Source organism: Larus michahellis, chromosome 8, assembly GCF_964199755.1.
Source record: "Larus michahellis chromosome 8, bLarMic1.1, whole genome shotgun sequence".
Taxonomy (NCBI): domain Eukaryota; kingdom Metazoa; phylum Chordata; class Aves; order Charadriiformes; family Laridae; genus Larus; species Larus michahellis.
In genome coordinates this window covers 6,063,147-6,080,893 of record NC_133903.1, presented here as the reverse complement: position 1 = coordinate 6,080,893, position 17,747 = coordinate 6,063,147, and the positions used below count along the sequence as shown (strand labels likewise).

The 17,747-nt window shown below is 49.1% G+C and overlaps 1 protein-coding gene across 8 annotated transcripts in view; it reads left to right on the top strand.

Moving 5' to 3' along the window:
* CACNA1H (calcium voltage-gated channel subunit alpha1 H) overlaps positions 1–17,747 on the top strand; it is a 254,577-nt gene that overhangs the window by 137,131 nt on the left and 99,699 nt on the right. For 7 of the 8 annotated variants that reach the window (XM_074597412.1, XM_074597409.1, XM_074597411.1 and 4 more), the window contains 2 exons: positions 3,416–3,575; positions 12,880–13,195. In XM_074597412.1, coding sequence (XP_074453513.1) covers positions 3,416–3,575; positions 12,880–13,195 — 476 coding nt within the window. Of the gene's footprint in view, positions 1–3,415; positions 3,576–4,473; positions 4,905–12,879; positions 13,196–17,747 lie in introns of those variants that run through there. The other variant, XM_074597414.1, reaches the window with a different exon arrangement.

The following is a 17,747-nucleotide window of genomic DNA, read 5'->3' as shown; positions in this document are numbered from 1 at the left end:
TCCTGGAGGGCAGCTAATCACAGACTTTATTTGTTTATGAGACACTAACTCCATCCACTTTTAACATCGGTACTTTTACTATTTCCGACTGATACCTGATATAATCCAGGGTCTGCAGAGAATGGATAGTGACAACCCTCTATTTTGTTGTATTTTTGCAGTTTCCTGCAATAACAGAGTTGCATTTCTAGTCTTTCATCCATGAGGATGCTACAGCTTAAAGGGGGGATTACCTCGGCCGTCCACCGCATCCCAGCCAGCAGCGTGGCAGCAGGTCCCGCTCAGCCCCATCCGTGCTGTCCCCAGGGCTGGGACAGTGACGCTCCCCCGGCCACCGCACCGCTGGCAGGAGCGGGGTTTTTGGCTTAGTGACAGTCGCAAAGGGACATCGAGCAGATACGAATTACGGCTGGGTCAGAAAAGATGAGCCTGGTGTTCAGTTGCAGGCACGGGGGAAGCAGGGGCCCATGAGAAATAGCCTGGCGATTTATCCCTCTGATGCCTGGGCACTTTCCTGGGTTCCGGCCAGCGCTATTAGCTCTAACGCTTCCAGGCACAATAAATTCACCCGCAAGATTATTTCATTTTTATTTTATTTGTTAAGAAAAGAAAGGAGAACCCCGGCCAATAAAAACATCATCTCTATTAGAAATTATTCCTTGAAAATGGCTGGAAAAATACAATTATATGTTTGGCAGGGGCTGTAGTTAGGAGGTTTTTTTAGTAGTGGTCACTGTTTTTTTCAAATCCTTTTCACTGCTTCATTTTTATTTTTCTACTATGTGGTTTAAGCCAGGCATCACGTCGAATGGGAACGAAAAGAAATCCTGATCCTCGTTACAGCCTAACCGATGCTCGTGCTTTTTTTCCCAGGGCACACTTGACATTCTGCTGAGAGCCCAGAGCACCCTTAGCGGATAGCAAACAGATGGATTCAATCTCCAGAATGGTGCCACTAAACAACCCAAAATACCAAAAGTAGCTGAGCAGAAAAAAGTTTTCTGGCACAGGGAGATAAATTTTAACCATTTTTGGAAAAAAAAAGAGCAAGGATATTAGTGAGAGGGGGGCGGGGGGATGGGGGGGAAGAAAAGCTCAGCATCTTCTTTCCAGTGGGAATTAAGTAAGTCTTTTCTGCTTTTCCAAAGATAGATTTGCAAGGGAAGTCTGAAGGGCAGTGCTGTGGGATGTGCTCCTGGGGGCTTGCAATGACAGCACATGTTGGGAACAAGCGTTACGAAATCAAGCCCCCATTTGCCTCCAGCTCTGGGTTTCCCCCTGCGCGTGGAGCCGAGGCCAGTGCTGTCCCCGCGGCTGGCACCGGCCTTGCGGTTAGAGGGGATGGCAGGGACGTTGGCCGGCATCCCGCACCACCCGTGGCGCTCGCCGACGCAGCCTGGCTGCCAGCGCTGTGTCCCTTCCCTGCAGGGTGGCATTGGCGCCGGGGCGGCACAGGGACAGGGTTTGGAGGGCAGGCGGCGGGGCTGGCATGGGGCTGGGCGCCAGGATCGCGGCTCCTCCGGAGAGGCATCCGCTGCCGGCGCCAGCAGCAGGGAGCCACACCGGAGCCAAGATGCAGCTGGGCATGGAGACCTTGAAAGGCTCTTGCCCTGGGATGCAGAGGTTATTACTCACACCTAATTATTTATTAGCGCAGACTTCTTGGCCGGGGCGGTTTATCCACTCGTGCTGTGCTGACAAGGTATTGTCGGCTCCGGCCCTGCTTGGCTGGGTTGCGTTTCCGCTGGCAGAGTGACACAAGGAAGCGGATAAAGCGGCATGGCGGGGCTCCGGCTCCTGCTAGCGCTGCCTGCCATGGCCTGGGAGATGCCTGGTCGGACGGGCACTGCTCTCCTGGAGACCCTGCTCCTCCCAGCACCCATCTCTGGGGTCTACAGAGGCCAGGCTGCAGCCCAGCATCATCACTGAATTAGCGGGAGAGGCATCAGGAATGACTTGGGAGCCAACATGGAAATTGGTGGGGGAAGAGAGACTGCGTCAGTGTAAATGCCACTCTCTGTTCCAATGGGATGACTAATGGAGAGCAGCATCCTGCTAGGGGAAATGGAGGGAGAAGAAGCTCCACACAGGCAGGCAGGAAAAGGTGTTTGCAGAGCAGCTTTTTAGCGGGATAAAATGCCTCCAGAGGCGGTACTGTTACCTTACCCAGCTGCTGCATTGATTTCCACCATGTCTTAAACTTGAGCCCTGCTCTCTGCTGAGCCCCGGGCTCCCAAGGCTCAGTTTCTGGTTTTCTTCTTTTCTATAATTTAACATTTGCCTTTGTCTCTTCCTCCTTTCATTAGTTCTCCTCTCATCAATTATCAGCTGTTGAGATGATGGCTGGTCGGTGTCTCAGAGGTTCATTTAACCTCTATTGAACTGCTGAGCTGCAAGTCGTTATTCCCTTTTTATTCCTGTTTTATCCTTGAGTTTGAAGGTGCCCTGATGAGCGAGACAGGGCAGTCCCCAGGTGCCAGCCCAGTCCCTGCCTCGTTGCCCAGTTTCCCCTGGGCAGCGATGCTGGGAGCATGCTGGACGGAGATGCAAGGGGTTAGCTGAGGCTCTGCAAGGTTGACTCATTCCTCAAGCTTCTTATTTAAGAAGATGGAAGATCTTGCACAGAAATCAGCATTTCCCTGGCAGCAGAGGTACTGGGGGAGCCCCTGCTCTGCACACAAGTTCATAGGGAGCCTTGCAGAGGTGCGGGACCGGCTGGGGAGGTCTCCCAGCAGCCTGCACGGGAGGAAGGAAAGGGAAGGGAACAAAGCTGAGAGCTTTGCTTAGAGGAAGAAACATTTGCATCCTGCTTTCCCCCCTCAAAAAAGTAAAAATTTCTCCTGCCTCCCCTGCTTGGCAGTCCTGCAAGCTTTGGCGCATGAATGGCTCTCAGCTGCCGGTGGTGGCCAGCAAGGAGAGAAGCCCTCCATGGAAGAGGAGTTCCAGAGAGTCCCAGAGAGCAGCTGCAGCCATCATCCTACACAAGGCTCTGTATTGTTTCGGGGAACAATTTGTGTGATTCATGAGAGATGTTCAATATGTTTATAAATATATATTTTGACAATTTCTCAGGAGGCTGATGGTTTGCAGGGGCGTTTCTCCAGGAAAGACTGTCTTGCAGCTTTGCCCGTGTTTGCTTGTTGTTGAGTCCCGTGTTACCGAAAACATCTGAAAATCCCACTCTTAAGTCCACCCTTTGGAGATACGCTGTTTGTTCCCATGTGCTGCTAAGCCTTTTGCATTCTTTACCTTCCTTTTCAGCCTTAAGGTTTAGGAGAAAACATAAACATCCCAGTTCCTCCGCCCAGGATGCACTGGCTGCATGACCAAGTCTGAGAGCAGCTGGGATCGATGTGGCATTTGCTCTCCCCCTGTCAAAGGGCTCCTCTAACCTGTTTTCTCCTTCTCCCCACAGGTATGCGAATACTCGTCACCCTGCTGTTAGATACTCTGCCTATGTTAGGCAACGTCCTCCTCTTGTGCTTCTTTGTCTTCTTCATCTTTGGGATTGTCGGTGTGCAGCTCTGGGCAGGGCTGCTGAGAAACAGGTGTTTCCTAGACAAGAATTTTGCAATGTAAGTACAGGAAAAAAAAAAACCACTCCGTCTTTTCTTCCTTTCTTCCTCTTCCCTGCCGGAGAAATCCCAGTGGTCAGCAAGTTTAGCGTCCAGCCGGGGTGCAGCCAGGGCTGGATCCAACAGCACGTGGATGAGAGCGTGACGTGACCGTGCCACACAGCTGCAATGGCAACTCTTAACAGGGCTGTCATCTTGATTCGCAAGGTTGTTGGCTTCAGGACTCCGAGTCTGGCCATGTACTTTTTTTATGGAAAACCCCCACTTGTCAGCAAGTTGCCGAGGGTTTGGAGTGGCTTTCTCCTGTTTTTCCTCTGCACCTGAAGGACAAGGATGTTAGTGGTTTGGATTATCTCTGTCTGAGGAAGCTGAGATCCCTGACTCTGGGAATTTAAGGCTTTGGAACAAACAAAAGCATTACAGCTCTCTTAAAATTGCCAGTTCCCAAAACTGTACAGGTCTGGGAGGTCATCTAGCACACCACACCACCTGGCAGGGGGTTGATGAGATGTTCCGCATGCTGGTACAGACAGCACCATGGAGATGCTGCTGAAACGCACAAATAAATCTTTGTAGGTGTATTAAGATAAGAAGCTTCACGTGAAAGGCATTAAAGACATTTGTACAGCGCTCTCAGTCCGGCACAGGCATCAGGGATGGGCAGCACATTTGATTGCCTGCTCTTTTCAATGCAAACTTAAGATTTCGTTCTTCTAAGCTAGGCAGTTGCATGGACCAGCATCCCTGCCAGGTGCTGAGTGTGCTAATTGGCCTTAATTGCCCTGATGAACCCCACCTTGGAGCCAGACCCTACCCATGGCCCAGGAGCTCTATTTAAGATCAGCCTGTGGCTCCCCGTCCTGGTTTGGGCTGTGCTGGTTTCCAGCTCTGTCTTTGTTCCTGGTTTCTTTGGCTCCTACTTGAGTTCCCTGGATGGGTTTTGGATCTGGTTGGTTGCTTTGCCACATGTGGGGCTTTGAATGGACCCTGCTGCCAGCCCTGAGCTCTGCCTGCTGCGTTCAGACTCTCTCCGTGCGTGTGCTGCTGGCACTGGGATGATCCTTGGCTCCCGGCTCATCCCCTGTCATGGGACGTGCCCCTGCTCTTGCTGCTGCCCAGCAATCCCTCAGCGTGATACAGAGCTCGGGCTATTCTGCGCTTGCCCCTTCAAGGGTGCAATGTAAGGACACACCTTAAAACCCATCAGCACAGCAAAAAGATCAAAACCAAGTGTAGCCTGCAAGCTTCCACAGAAAAGGGTGGTGTGCCTGGGAAAATCCTTCTGAAGGGCTCCTGTCAAAGACTGCTGGAGATGTCAGTGGCTCAGAGGTGAGGAAATGCCTGAGACCAGCTCATCAGGGCAACCCTAGCTCTGTACGAGAAGACAGAGCCTGTAATTATATCTCTTTGTAATCACCTGCTGTCTCCAGCTTGTACTGTGACTGGAAGACAAGCAGACATTATCCCTCGGCCCTACCCCGGGTCCTGTTCTTGCCTCTCACTGATTAGTCCTGTGGCTTTCAGCTCTCTGAGCCTTTCTCTGTGCTGCGGACCATCTCTGATGGCACTTACTCATCCCATCAGAGATGCTGAAAGGCAGAAAATCGATGACTCCGCTCTGTGTGCGCGCTTCTGCTCCTGCATCCTGATGCTCCAACCTCACAAGCTCTCTCCTGCACCCACAGCAGGTATTTGCTGGTCACCAAGACCCTGCGTCATTCAGAGTTACCCCTGAGCTGCCATTAAAAAGCCCAAGAGTGGTGTTAAACCTGTTCTCGGGTGGCCCCATTGCATAGGGCAGGCAGCATGTGCAGGCAGTGCTTTGAGCACAAGGAGTGCAGAGCTGTAATTAGCTTCAGCGAGTCCCTCTCATCTCTTTGACCAGGTTTCTAAAATGCTGTGTGATTTCCTGCAAAGTGGAGCTTTTAAAATTAACCACCGGGGAAACGTTTGCTAAGTAGAGAGATTAAGCAGCCCAGGGAAAGCAGGCTGTTACGCAATGGCCATTAGCAGCATCAAAGGCATCACAGGATTTTCTTATCAGGGTCCTGGTCCGGGTCACTGAAGGCAAAATCAGGCTCCTTTTGCTAAGCCTCAGGACCTGTGTTTGAAGAGGGAGGAGGTTTGGGAGAAATCTGCTCCTTCCCACTTTACCGCAGCTCCGCACTGGTTCCTGGGTGCCTCCCAGCAGCAGGTGGTGGTGAATTTGGGTGTCTGTGGGGGATCCACTGCCTGTGCCTAAGTCCTGTCGCTTGACGCTGTGTGCTCAGGGATGTGGGTTGCTCTGGTTCCATCACCCAGACTGAAGCTGCTGTCTAGGTCTGTGTTTTGCTGGGTTAGCTTTGGACCTGAGAAACCATTCCCTCCCTTTCCAGCTAGAAGCTGTCCCAGGTTGATTTGAGCTTGGTGTGACAGTTGTGGGGAATCCAGATGAAACTATTTCCGTCTTTTCTGTTATTCCTGAATCCATAGTTCCAGGCATCAGGATGTAGTTCACCCCTGCAGTGGTCTTTAACGCCCCAACAACAAGTTTTATAGGGAGAAAAGGCATGGAGTGACTTTGGTGTGGCAGTAACAGGGAAAGCACTTCAGGGTTGCAACATTCTGCTATTGGGCTAAAATATACAGCAGAAGGGCTAAAATATACATACAGAAGGGCTAAAATATACAGCACCGGGCCCAAACTAGCAGGTCCTGCTGACTAGTAGCAAGATGCCGCCTGCCTGCAAAAAGTGTGGAGATATAGGCAAAGTCAAGCCCAGGGTTGGACTGGAGAGGGTCCATCACTCTGTGTCCTCATGCTCCATCCCCGTGCCGAGCTGCCGTGCTCGGCACCGGTGCTGGAGAGCCGTGACTATCCGTCCCCTTCCAGGGAGAGCTGCCAGAACAAAACCAACAAAAACACCTTCACGCAGGGGATGCAGGATTAAAGTTAAGCTCTGGTTTTGATGAGAAATAAACAGAATAGAGCTCTGTGGGGAAGGGGGAATGAGATTCTGGTCATTTAGTTTTGTCTGTCAAGTCCCACTAAATCCCACTGCTGTTGTCCTCAACCTAAAATAATGTTTACTGGCTGTTCAGCAGGCTCTGAAGGGTGGACAGATGTTCTGTGCACCTGCGTTGGGGCTGAGCAGATGACGGTCCTGGTTCAGCTTTTCCTTACAGCCCCGCAAAGGGGAAGACCTGAGTTATTGGGAGGACTCACCTTGGCAGTGGTGTCAAACCCTCCCAGACGGAAACAGCTTTAAAGCGAGGGTGAGCGTCTGAACACAATCCAGGGTGCCAGGCAAGGAAAGGTCATAGCCCCAAAGGTTTTCTGGAGTAAAGCAAGTGTAAGCGAGCTCAGAGACGGGTCCTTCAAATATAGTTTCTTACTGCTGCATGCTTCTTTGCGCACTCGCTGCCTGCAGCTTTCCGGGGCATTCAACTTTACAGCAGGCATCAGTTGGAAGAAGTGACTTTGATTTTGCCATCATTCTTCCTGTAGAAACCTGTTCTTTTAAATCCCCCTTGGAAGTTGGCTGCTTCAAGAAACTATTTTTAAACACAGTACATTCTGATAAAAATTTGGGGACTTCTTTGAGGTGCACTGGAAATATCTGCTTTGTCTCTCTCTCTGAAAATTGCACCGTTGCGATGCAAAACCATGCTGGAAGGAGGTTGTTTTATTAAGGACTCGCTTTTAGTAGTGACTTTGAAGGAATCACAGGTAGTTGCTGGGCTGTTGCAGTAGTGAGTTGGCAAGGTATAAACTGGAGTGGGTCACTGCTGTTCAGGACATGTGAGAAGCTGTCACTCCCCGGCCAGCCCTGGAGACCAGAGCGGTGCTTCAGAGGTCTCTGTGGCTCAGACACTTGTTCAAGCCCCCGGGGAGCTCGCTGGCCAGACTGCGCTTCCCCTGGCATTGCACGGCAGTGGGGAACAGCAATGCCAGGATGGTCTCCACTGCTACGTGAGAGACTGCAGGAGATCCCTGACAGTGGGAGCTGGAGGTGGAATTTCACAAGGGCTTTTTGGTTGGTCTGGTTTGAGAGAGGAAGGTTCGACATGCATGCGTGGGAAGGGCAAGGGAAGCCAGCAGTTTATCTGTAACATCTCCAGGATGTGTGTCTCCCCCACGCAGCCCCTTTGGCTCCCTCCTGCCATCATGAGCTGCTGTCGCTGTAAATAAAGGAATTGGGTCACCCCCAGCTCGTCTGGGTTGTTGCTGTGGAGCTGCTCCTTGCTTGTGTGTTGTTATGCAGGGGAGCATTTTCCCCCTCCTGGAGCCTTTCAAGGAACTCGGCAGGTTGGAAGTAGGAGAGGGGAGAGAGCTGTGAAGTGCTCTGTATTTATCTAATGCTGCAGGACAGTTATAATGTGAGCACTTCAGTCTTAATTAACTCCATACCTGCTTGGCATTGTACCGCCTTTGGCTCCTTGGCTTTTGTAGAGCTGCAAGAAGGCACAGACGGCCAAGGCCGACAGCTCTGAGTTTGTCTGAAAGGTACTTCTGAATTCTGCTTAATTGCTCCTCCTGGCATCACTCTGTGCTGCAACACTAGGTTGTCAGCAGGATTTCCTCCAGAGAGCAACCTCCTCTGGAGGGAATGGATCCTGCTTGGTGCTGAGTTTCCTCCATCTTTTCCCTTTCCTCCTTTGCCAAGAAGGTTGGATCAGATGATCCTTGAGGTCCCTTCCAACCTGGTATTCTATGATTCCTCTGCTCCTTGGAAAGCTGTAGCAGGATTGCGCTCAGTGCACACACGCTGTACTCCAGCAGCTGTGGATGATGTCCTGCATGGAATGGTTGGGCTGGGAGGACTGAGCACGGGGGAAGATGGAGCAGAGAATAATTGTTCAGCCTCCTTTGACATGGGAGAGGATGAACTTTCCTGCCCCGCTGTTGTCCTTCCTGCACATGAACATGCCCAGGGACGGAGAAAGGAAAATACAGTGCAAAGCTGCTGCAAGCCCAGAGAAAGATGCGTACTGGGCAGCTGGCCGAGAAAGGGGTGTTAATCCTTTCTAATGTGATAACAAGATCCATTCTGGGGCTTAGTTTCTCATGTCTTTTCCCCAGAGCACATGGGTCTTGTGATTAGTGGATTCATTACCATTAATAAGTTATTTGGACTATGCCTGTTGGCAAGTAACAAGGAAATCAGATTGACCTTTCCTGCATGTGGAGGTAGATGGTCTTGGCAGAGCTAATTCATTTATTTTGTGGATACTGGGGATTCCCTCATTCTGCAACGCTGTTGTTTCTCATCCTTGCTCTCCTTCCTTCTTTCCCCTTTGTGGTTTTGCCAAGAGGGTCATCAAGCAGAGGAACTAGAAAAAGGTCTTAAATTTGCAGTGCTTGCTGTCAGGTGATGTGTCCCTTCCCCGCTGTACTCAGTGATGGCAGAGCATCATGCAGGTCCCTCCCAGCCAGACGGATGCTCGTGGTGTCTCTGTGCCCAGGGCAGATATGGAAGAGGGAAGGGCGTGAGAAGCGTTGGGCAGAAATTGGCCCCCATGTGACTGTGGCCTGTCATAGGGGGACTTTCTTTCAGTTTGTAACGATTTTGGGGACAGTTGCAAAAATGAGCAAGGCAGAGAAAAGGGAGTATAAACACAGGCGGCAGCAGAACCAAATAAAGCTTCATCCACCCTTCACAGTCAAGCTGCGCTTTGTTTTCCTCGTTTTGTTTTCCTCCCACAGCCACCAAAGTGTGTCGTTCTCTTGGTTCTCCAGAGGGTTTGTGCCCAGATCTTTTCTGCGCGGTTTATTAGATGACAGCCCCGGGCGCTGTGTCTGCAGGCAGTATTTCTCCTTCAGCCCAAGGCTTCCTAAACGGTGACTCATGGGAGACACGCAGCCTCTCAAATCTGTATATGTAGCTCGTCAAGGGCCTTTCCAGTTGCAGTGTGAATAGTGAAGCATTGCACGGGAGGGGCGTTGGTCCCGTAGGTCCCCATCTTGATTGTGTTCCTTCCCTCCGACAAAACCGGGTGCATGGACTCCAGCAGAGTTGGCTGGCACGCTGCTCCCTGGCTAGTTGTATTCCTGTCCAGCCTGCCCAGCTGGGGTGAGCATTATCAGGAGATCAGTGATCAGCTCTGGGGGCCCAAATAAAGATGATTAGTTTGGGACAATGAACCTGTATCAGAGTCCTGCAGCTGGGAGGGCAGGCAGCTGCCGAGTCGTGTGTAGCGCTGGACATTGTGTATATCGTGCCGTTGTGGTGGGAGAGGCAGCTCGCAGGGGAGCTCGGCTGTGAGGTCGGAGCGGAGCATCGTGCTGATGCATCAGCCGTTCTGTCTGAGCACTTCTTCCATGGTCAGTGTTGTTGGCACGGGCATGTGTGTGTCTGCGTCTAAACACAAAACTGCTTGCAGGAAAGGAGCTTGTGCAGCCATAGCTGCTAATTACACAATCATCCCTCCAGATGGTCCCTCTCCCTCTGCAAGTCCAGCTTTGCTCTGGGCAGAATCCTAATTACACTGGCCCAGGAGCTGCGGTGCGCTGAGCCTTCCCGTCCTGCCCGCTGCCAAAAGGTGTTTGTGATCAGGAAACTCCTGCTGCTGGTGGTGTGCTGGTGTGTTGCGTCCTGGGTGGTGAAGGAAATAAGTTTTTGCTGAGTTTCACAGCTCTACCTGGCTTTGTTTTTTCCTGGATGATCAGTTGTAGTTTGGAAGAGTGTGTCGCTGGAGCGGCACATCCAGATCAAAGAGCCTCGGTCAGCACTGTTTGACGGGAAACGAGAAGGAACAAGGGGTGTTCTCAAGATCATATAGGGTTGTTGCAGGGCTGGAGTTCAATATGTAGTTTTAGGGTTGCAGGTTACTGTCTGAAACTTGCCTCTGTGGCTGTCTCTGCAAGCACCAGGTTTGGGCTTTGACCTGCCCAGACAAAGAAAGTTCTGAGGTTGCATGACTTGTCACATCAGGGATTTGAGAACTGCAGAGATCTGCTGAACCAGAGATGGAGGTCGGGGTGCATTGATGAGAAGGTGCCAAATGAGACTTCTCCTGCCATCATCTTAGGGACTTAGAGAAGCTCTTTGCCTGTAACCCACAAAATCCTCTTTCAAGAGAGGTGAAGTCAGCCCCAGGGAAGCCAGTCACATCCCAGAGTCCTGTGGCCGTGCTACTTTGCGCTATCAGGCAGTGAAGAGCGTAGTCCAGGCTCGGTCTGGGCTGTGGGGGTATTAGACCCCCGTCACCACCACAGCATGTGGGAAGCCCTGATCCCAGTGTCCCATTTGAAAGACTTCAGAGCTACTGAGTTCCTTGGGAGGAGCCTAATGAGACATGCACCCATGGCCTCTCAAACCTGGAGGTTTTAGAAGAAAATGTCCTTCCTGAGGCTGGTGGGGCTGGGATGGCTCTGCCCTGGGCTGTGTTGTGTCTCATGGAGGTGCAGAGCCCTCCCAGCACCTCCCCGGGCGAGCAGGCTGAGACAGGCACTGTGGCTGCAAGCAGAGATGTCCCAGGTGTGTGGGGTCCCCACCACATTTCTTTGAGGGTGCAGGAGCCCTTTGCGTCTGAACTGAGCCCCTCTCAGCGTACCCACTACGGCCAAAACAGAGCTGCCAGGGCTCTGCCAGCCACTTGTGAGTGAGCAGAAGTCATTTCTTGGGTGTCTCTTCTCCTCCTCACTCTGTTTCTTCTCTCAAGTTCCCCGGCTGTCTTTGCCTACGGTCTGTAGCACTCCCAGACTCATCCCTGCGCCTCGGTGCGTTTTAATCCTTCACAAGCCTCCGCAATATCCCCCTCTGCGCGACAAACTCTGCTGGTTGTAGTATCTGATCTTCTAGCAAACACCGTGCTAGCGTAGCACTCAGCCTTTCCTTCAGCTTGTTTTATATGGAAATTTCCTCCAAGTGAAACCAATTCGCGGGAGGGGAAAGGGAAGGCCTTTAGTCAGTCCTGGAGGAAAAATATTTCAAGTTTCTTCCTTGTCTCTTGAATCTAAGGTATAGAAATGGGGAGGAAGATATTACAGTTTTTGTCTAGAGGTGTGGGAGCACTGCAGTGGGAGGAGAATAACTGGTGAACACATTTAATCACCAGCAAGCAATGCCCAATTCCTCTGACATGCTGCTCTTGCCTGTCCTGAAGCTGGATGAACCCTCAACACCCACCTCAAGTAAATCACTAATGGAGGAGAACCAAATTCCCCAGGAAAGTTGTTCAGGGTTATTTTCCCCTCAGCTCTGTCCTGCAGCGATTGCTGTCTCCTTAAAGTGCAGTTGCTGAGTGACTCCTGCTTGGCTCAAGGGTTTTGGGGAGCAATTTCAAGCAATTGGCTGGAATAACACTAGTTTGGCACTCAGTAAAGCCAAATTTATTCAATCGTTAGGTACATTTAGAAACAGATAAAAATACAGCTGTCCTATCTTGAAGAATTACCTGTTTATCTTCTACCCACATCTCACTTGCTCGTATAATTTGTGTGTTGCCTTTTCCCTTATCTCCTGACTGATTATACAGCGTCTTAGATCCCTGCAGCTCGGAACACGGCAGATAAAGCTGGCTCTAGGATTTTGCACCTTCTCATTTTGAGGAGTGCTTCAGCGTGCGAGTGCCGGTGGGTCTCACTAACAGTAATCAAACAGCATTAAACGTCCTGGGCTCTTGGTTGCTGGCTGATCTGCCCCAGAGCACGGCTCGAGAAAAGGCACGTCCCTGCCATGCTGCAATTAGAGCACTTGCTTATCTTAGCTGTAACAGAGCCATAAACTTTATCCAGGCCAATTAAATCAGATATGCAGTAAGCATACAATTCCTATTAATGTGGGCTTTTTCTTTTCTTATGTAAGTACGGAAGGAATCTGAGATGGCCTGTGGCTGGTCCTCTCCTTGTTAAAGTTCAGTTCACTCATCCCGGAGAGGTGCTGAGGGGCAGATTTATTGGAAAGCTGCTTTCCCACTAGCTTTTCTGAAGCATGTTCTGAGCATCAGAAGAGCTACCTTAAAATCCTTAGACGGAGACAAAAAGTTCCCTAGCTCTTTGGGAAGCACCTGGCCTGCTGGGATTTTTCTCTCTGTTACCCTCTCATTTCAACTTTCAAGTGCCCTGTTGGCTTGGGAAAGCTCAGGCTGATCTTTAACTGGAAGATCACTGGTGCCTTACAGGATGCTGTGAGCAAAAAGCTTTGTAGACAAAGGTAGGGGCCGATATCTCAACCGTGACTTGCTGTCCCCGGTCTGATAGGGCTGAAGGGCGAAGGAGAAATAACACACTCAAACCAAGGATAGGAACCAGCCCCTCCTGCGGCAGATGAAACAAAGGGTGCATCATTTGTTCTCATCCTTCTCTTTCTTCCCTCTCCAGGACATACAACCTTACTTTCCTGCATCCGTACTACCGGACAGACGAAGCAGAGGAGAATCCATTCATCTGCTCATCGCATCGTGAAAACGGCATGCAGAAATGCTCCAACATCCCAAACAGGAAGGAGTACAAGGTGGAGTGCACCTTGAGCATGGACTCCTACACCCCAAGTTTATACAACCCTGACTTCAGCAGCAGGAACGCCTGCATAAACTGGAACCAGTATTACAACGTATGCATGGCAGGGGACGTAAACCCACACAACGGAGCTATCAATTTTGATAATATCGGATATGCCTGGATAGCTATTTTTCAGGTAGGATTCTCCTAAAGATTTTTCTGTTTCTTTTTGTTTGTCATCTTTTGCTTGGAAAGATTTTGATAGGCGCGTCAGAGGAGAAAGGAATTTGCTTGCATCTGGAAATACAGTCACACCAAGTAAATGAATCAGACAAAAACCTGCACAACTGTCGCAAGAGAGCGTTTGGAGAGAACAACCACTTTTTCAGTGCATTTTAGAAGAGGGGGAAAATACTTCCTGAGGCAGACAAACGTAAGATTTGCAAGCTCTAGCACTGCAAATCAGACCTGGATAAATCCCAGGGATTTTTGAGAGTTAGGGTCTTTATTGCTGTAGTACCGGGAAATGGAGAGTGTTGTCCACGTCCTTAAGCAAGACTTAGTATCATTCTAAAATGTAGGAACTAGCCTGATGGCATGGTTTGGGCTTGATCGTAGAATTGCAGGGTTATACTGGTTAGCATGGTACGCTGGAGGGAGGAAGAAATAATCCTAATGGTCCGTTCCGGCTGGAATACTGGTGAAGAGATGCTACTCGTGTGGAATTTGAGTCTCTCTTGATCCGCACCTGTACAGCTCTTCAGTAGAGACCAAAGAGCTCCTAGCTCAGACTGGGGGAGCCTTTACAGGTGATAAAAACACTCCAGCAACTGAAGCGTTTTCAAAGCATTTGTAGCTCTGGAACACTGGGTAGCTCACCTCCACAGTTCAGAGGCTACAGTCTCTTAGGGCTAGCCTATTTTAAATGATCCGTGCACTGTTTTCCGTTTTTAATTTGCACTTCCTGTTTTTAATACAAATTTCCTTAGGCTTTTGGCTAGATGCTGCGTTTTGTTTAGTCCTCCTGAAGTGTAGGTGACATCTGTTCCTAAAAGAGAAAAAAATTATCCTTTTAGTTTTGTTAATGATGAATAACTACTCATTCAGAGCTCTAAATTTCATTTATGAATTTCCTTCCAGTTTCATATTATAGTATGAACTTAATAACTTCCAGTTTTCATCTGGGAGTTGTAAAGGGGTGATTGCTTGCTCTGAGCATCTAGTTTGCTCTCATGCTGTCACAGTAGCACGCCTTGAATCACACTGCTCCTGGTGTCAGAGGCTCAAAACCAAATCCAGAAGGGTTCAGACAGATCCCAAGTCTCTACTAAGCTATGTCTTTAGAAATGCTTTGGTTCTCTTCTGGAATTAGTATGTCAAGAGAGGAGCTGCTATAATAATTTTGAATATTCCTGACTGGTAGTGAGTGTTGCATATAAAGGAAAGAGGGAAATCAAAGCGAGAATAGTAGGTAGGTCTCTGGCTGCATTTGCATTCTCCTTTTTCTGTTCTTGCGTAGTTCTTTGACAGGGCTTGATGGATGTTCCCAGGAGGTCCCGTCTGGCTCCCACCATGGGGCAGCAATGTTCTTGCCAGAGAAAGGGCAGAGGGCAGCGCGTTGCGGCGTGCCTGTGCCTAGTGCATTGAAAATGAGCAGGTGCTTCTCGAGGGGTCCTGCTTCCTTTTTACTTCCTGAGCCTTTCTGCAAGGCTGCGAGCTTTCATTTCATGTTGCTATTTAATTTCCTTGGCCTGAAAAGGTACGGTTTTAAGCCAGGAAGAACAAACCAGCCACAGCAGAGGCTTCAACTGATTCCTTTGGGCAGAGCAGAGTGTCTGGCAAAGCTGGATATTGTATCCATAGATCATTTTGGCAGCTGCCAGGAGGTTTATGATTGGTTTTAGTGCTGTTTAGGCCATCCAAATGTTAAAGACTATTTCAGCCAAAAACCCTTCTTACATCTTTATTCCTTTTAGAAGTAAGGACTGGCTTGTAGAAGCTGAAAAGACTATAACTGCAGGTAAAGAAGCAGCTGTTGGGGAGTAAGGTGCTTGCTTAACTTTGATATGGAAAGAGTAAATCATTACTGCAAGAGGTTGGATGTTAAATCAAAACAATTGCTGTAAGCAGAGAGCATTTAACAAATAAAGCTATTGAGTTGTACTCTCATTACATTTGATAGTTGAAGATGGGTAGCACCAGGACAGCAGTTAGATGAGGCCTCAAAGTAAGTAGTGCAGAAAGTAGAACTGATGGTTTTAGTAGCTCAGGAGCTTCCCTGTGAATTGGTATTGAATTACTGGGCAGAAAGCACTCTGCTGTCTTCTGGATGAGACAGGTCCAATTGTCCTGATCCCTTCTGGGGAATAATGAATACATGGTACTTTGCAAGAATTATAACGGTGGTCTGAACCTCAAGGTCTGGCAAGCCTCCAGTTTGCATAATGGAGAGAGCTGGAGAGAGCATCCCTCATGATTTATCCCAAATGAGTTGGAAATCTAGCATGGTTTAAGAGCTGTCAGAAGGGAGGTTGGTGAAATGAGCCCCACAGGTGAGATTTGGAAGGAAGCTTCCAAGTGCAGTGACTGCAAGTCGTGCCCAGGAGTTTCCAAGGGCACAGTTTGATACTGTGCAGGCTGCGAACAAACCAAACCAAAAGCATACTTTGACAGGAAAATCTGAAGATCTCTACTCCAAAACGTCCTTGCGAACGGTGCACCAAGGCAGGAGACTGGCAGTATGGCCAAGCTCTTTCAGCTGCCAGAATTTGGCTTGAAGCAGCCAAGCTGAAAGACATTTAACTTCATGGTAGCGATCCTGAACTTGCAAGTAACTTGGCACGTGGCAACGGGGCGTACCAAACAATGAAATGCATTGTTGACCTTCTAAGCAGAAGGGTAAGTCAGAGGCATCAAACATGAGAACCAACCTAGCGTAAATAATAAAATCTTAAAGCAATAAAGACGGTGGCTGCATCCACGGGTGTTTGAAAGGATAATAATTCTTTATGTAATCCTGCAAATGATTCATGTTTTGATTCCCCTCATTTGTTGTGTAATAGGCTAATTCATGTATATATTTGTTACAAAGGCACGTTCAATGGCAAATTATGTGAACTAATTAGCTTATTACAGAATAAATGAAAGGAGATGGAACCTAAATTAACTGTGAGGTTTGGCATGATATTAAGATCCCTTTATTGCACATGAATTTCAGCCACAACAATAAGAGCAGTAATTACAGGTATTGTTGTCACACTGCAAATGATGAATTACCCACCTAACCAAAGTCCAATTTAATTTGAATTACTGGCAGTCTCAGTGGAGCAACCAAAATACTGCCACCTTCCTAACCAACAGTCTCGGAGTGGCCAGACCTGAACGCAGAGACCCATTAAAACAAAAGGGGGTTGTGTGTCTGGTAGATACACAGTTTGGGAAGCAGAGATGATTTTAGGCTCTTTTGCAAACCACAGAACCATTGCTTGGATGATTTCATGTCTGACTTCCAGAAAAGTGAGGCCTATAATTGCACTTTACATCAGGAGGCAATGCTTTTGGCAAAACTAGCGTGGCAAAGCTGAAGGAGCGATAACATTCAGCTAGGCAGAACCAAGATGAGATCAAGGGAACAAGCTGTTCCTCCATATCTCCTTCCAGGATGTAGTTGGAAAGACCCAATTTAAGAGAGCAAACGTACAGGAAAAGGAAATAGGCATCCAAGAGGGAAGTGTGGCAGGTCAGAGGGGCTCTGACACCGCTGGTGCTGGCTGAGTTACCTTGTCTATGGCCTCTTCTTCACATGTTGTATTTCAGAAGTACCTGCATTTTTTTAAAGGGCTTCCTTAATGAAAGACACTCTTGAAATTAGGCCTCGGGTGCAGCTCTCAGATTCACGATTCTCATTCTGGCTTATGTTATTCCGAGTGCATATTGTTTCTGTGAGATTTTGCTTAAGAAGACATCTCGGTTAACAAGTTAATCAAGTCATACAAGCAACACATCTCTGGCCCATCATCAGCAGGCCCTAGCAAGGGAATTCTCAGAGGAGACAGTTTTGCATTCAGCAGCCCCCTTGCTGCTGTCAGGAAGGGGGGGGGGGGGGGAAAAGCCTGGTTGTGTTCATGAGAGCTGAAGACAGCCCAGCAGGCACACGACATGATAAGAATGCCCAAGAAAGGAAGAGCTGAATCACCTTCTGAAGAAAGATGTCTGGAAATAGTGCAGCATTAAAGGAAATGTCAGCAGCAGCAAGAGTTCAAGGTGTTATCTTGATAGCGTGCTTAGATGGAGAACTTCTCTTTGCACGTGGCCTCACCGAAGCTAGGAGTATGTTACAGCCACGAAGGTGTGGGTGACCAGCTCAGAAGAGAGAACAAGTTTGGGGTGGGAAAGTGGGGGAATTGATGCCACCCACTTCTTCCTTCATTTGTCCTTCTGTGGACACTTTACTCCTCACGCGATGGCAGGCTGCCTGAGCAGGTATGACAGCTGGCAGTGACAGCCGTATGCTGCAGGCCACCTGCAGAAACAGCCCTTTTGTTTGGATGTGAAGTTACCTCTTCTGTGCTCTAGCTTGTCAAAAAAGCCCCTGGGAGCTTGTGTAAGCTATCTCAATCCAATCAAGGATTTAGTCATTTTGACCCTGCACTATGTGCTGATGAGGAGCTTGTTTTGCCTCTGTGTTGCTGACTCTGCTTCTGCCAGGATTTGCACCCTTGCGAGCTAAGCCTGTAGATGGGCCAGCT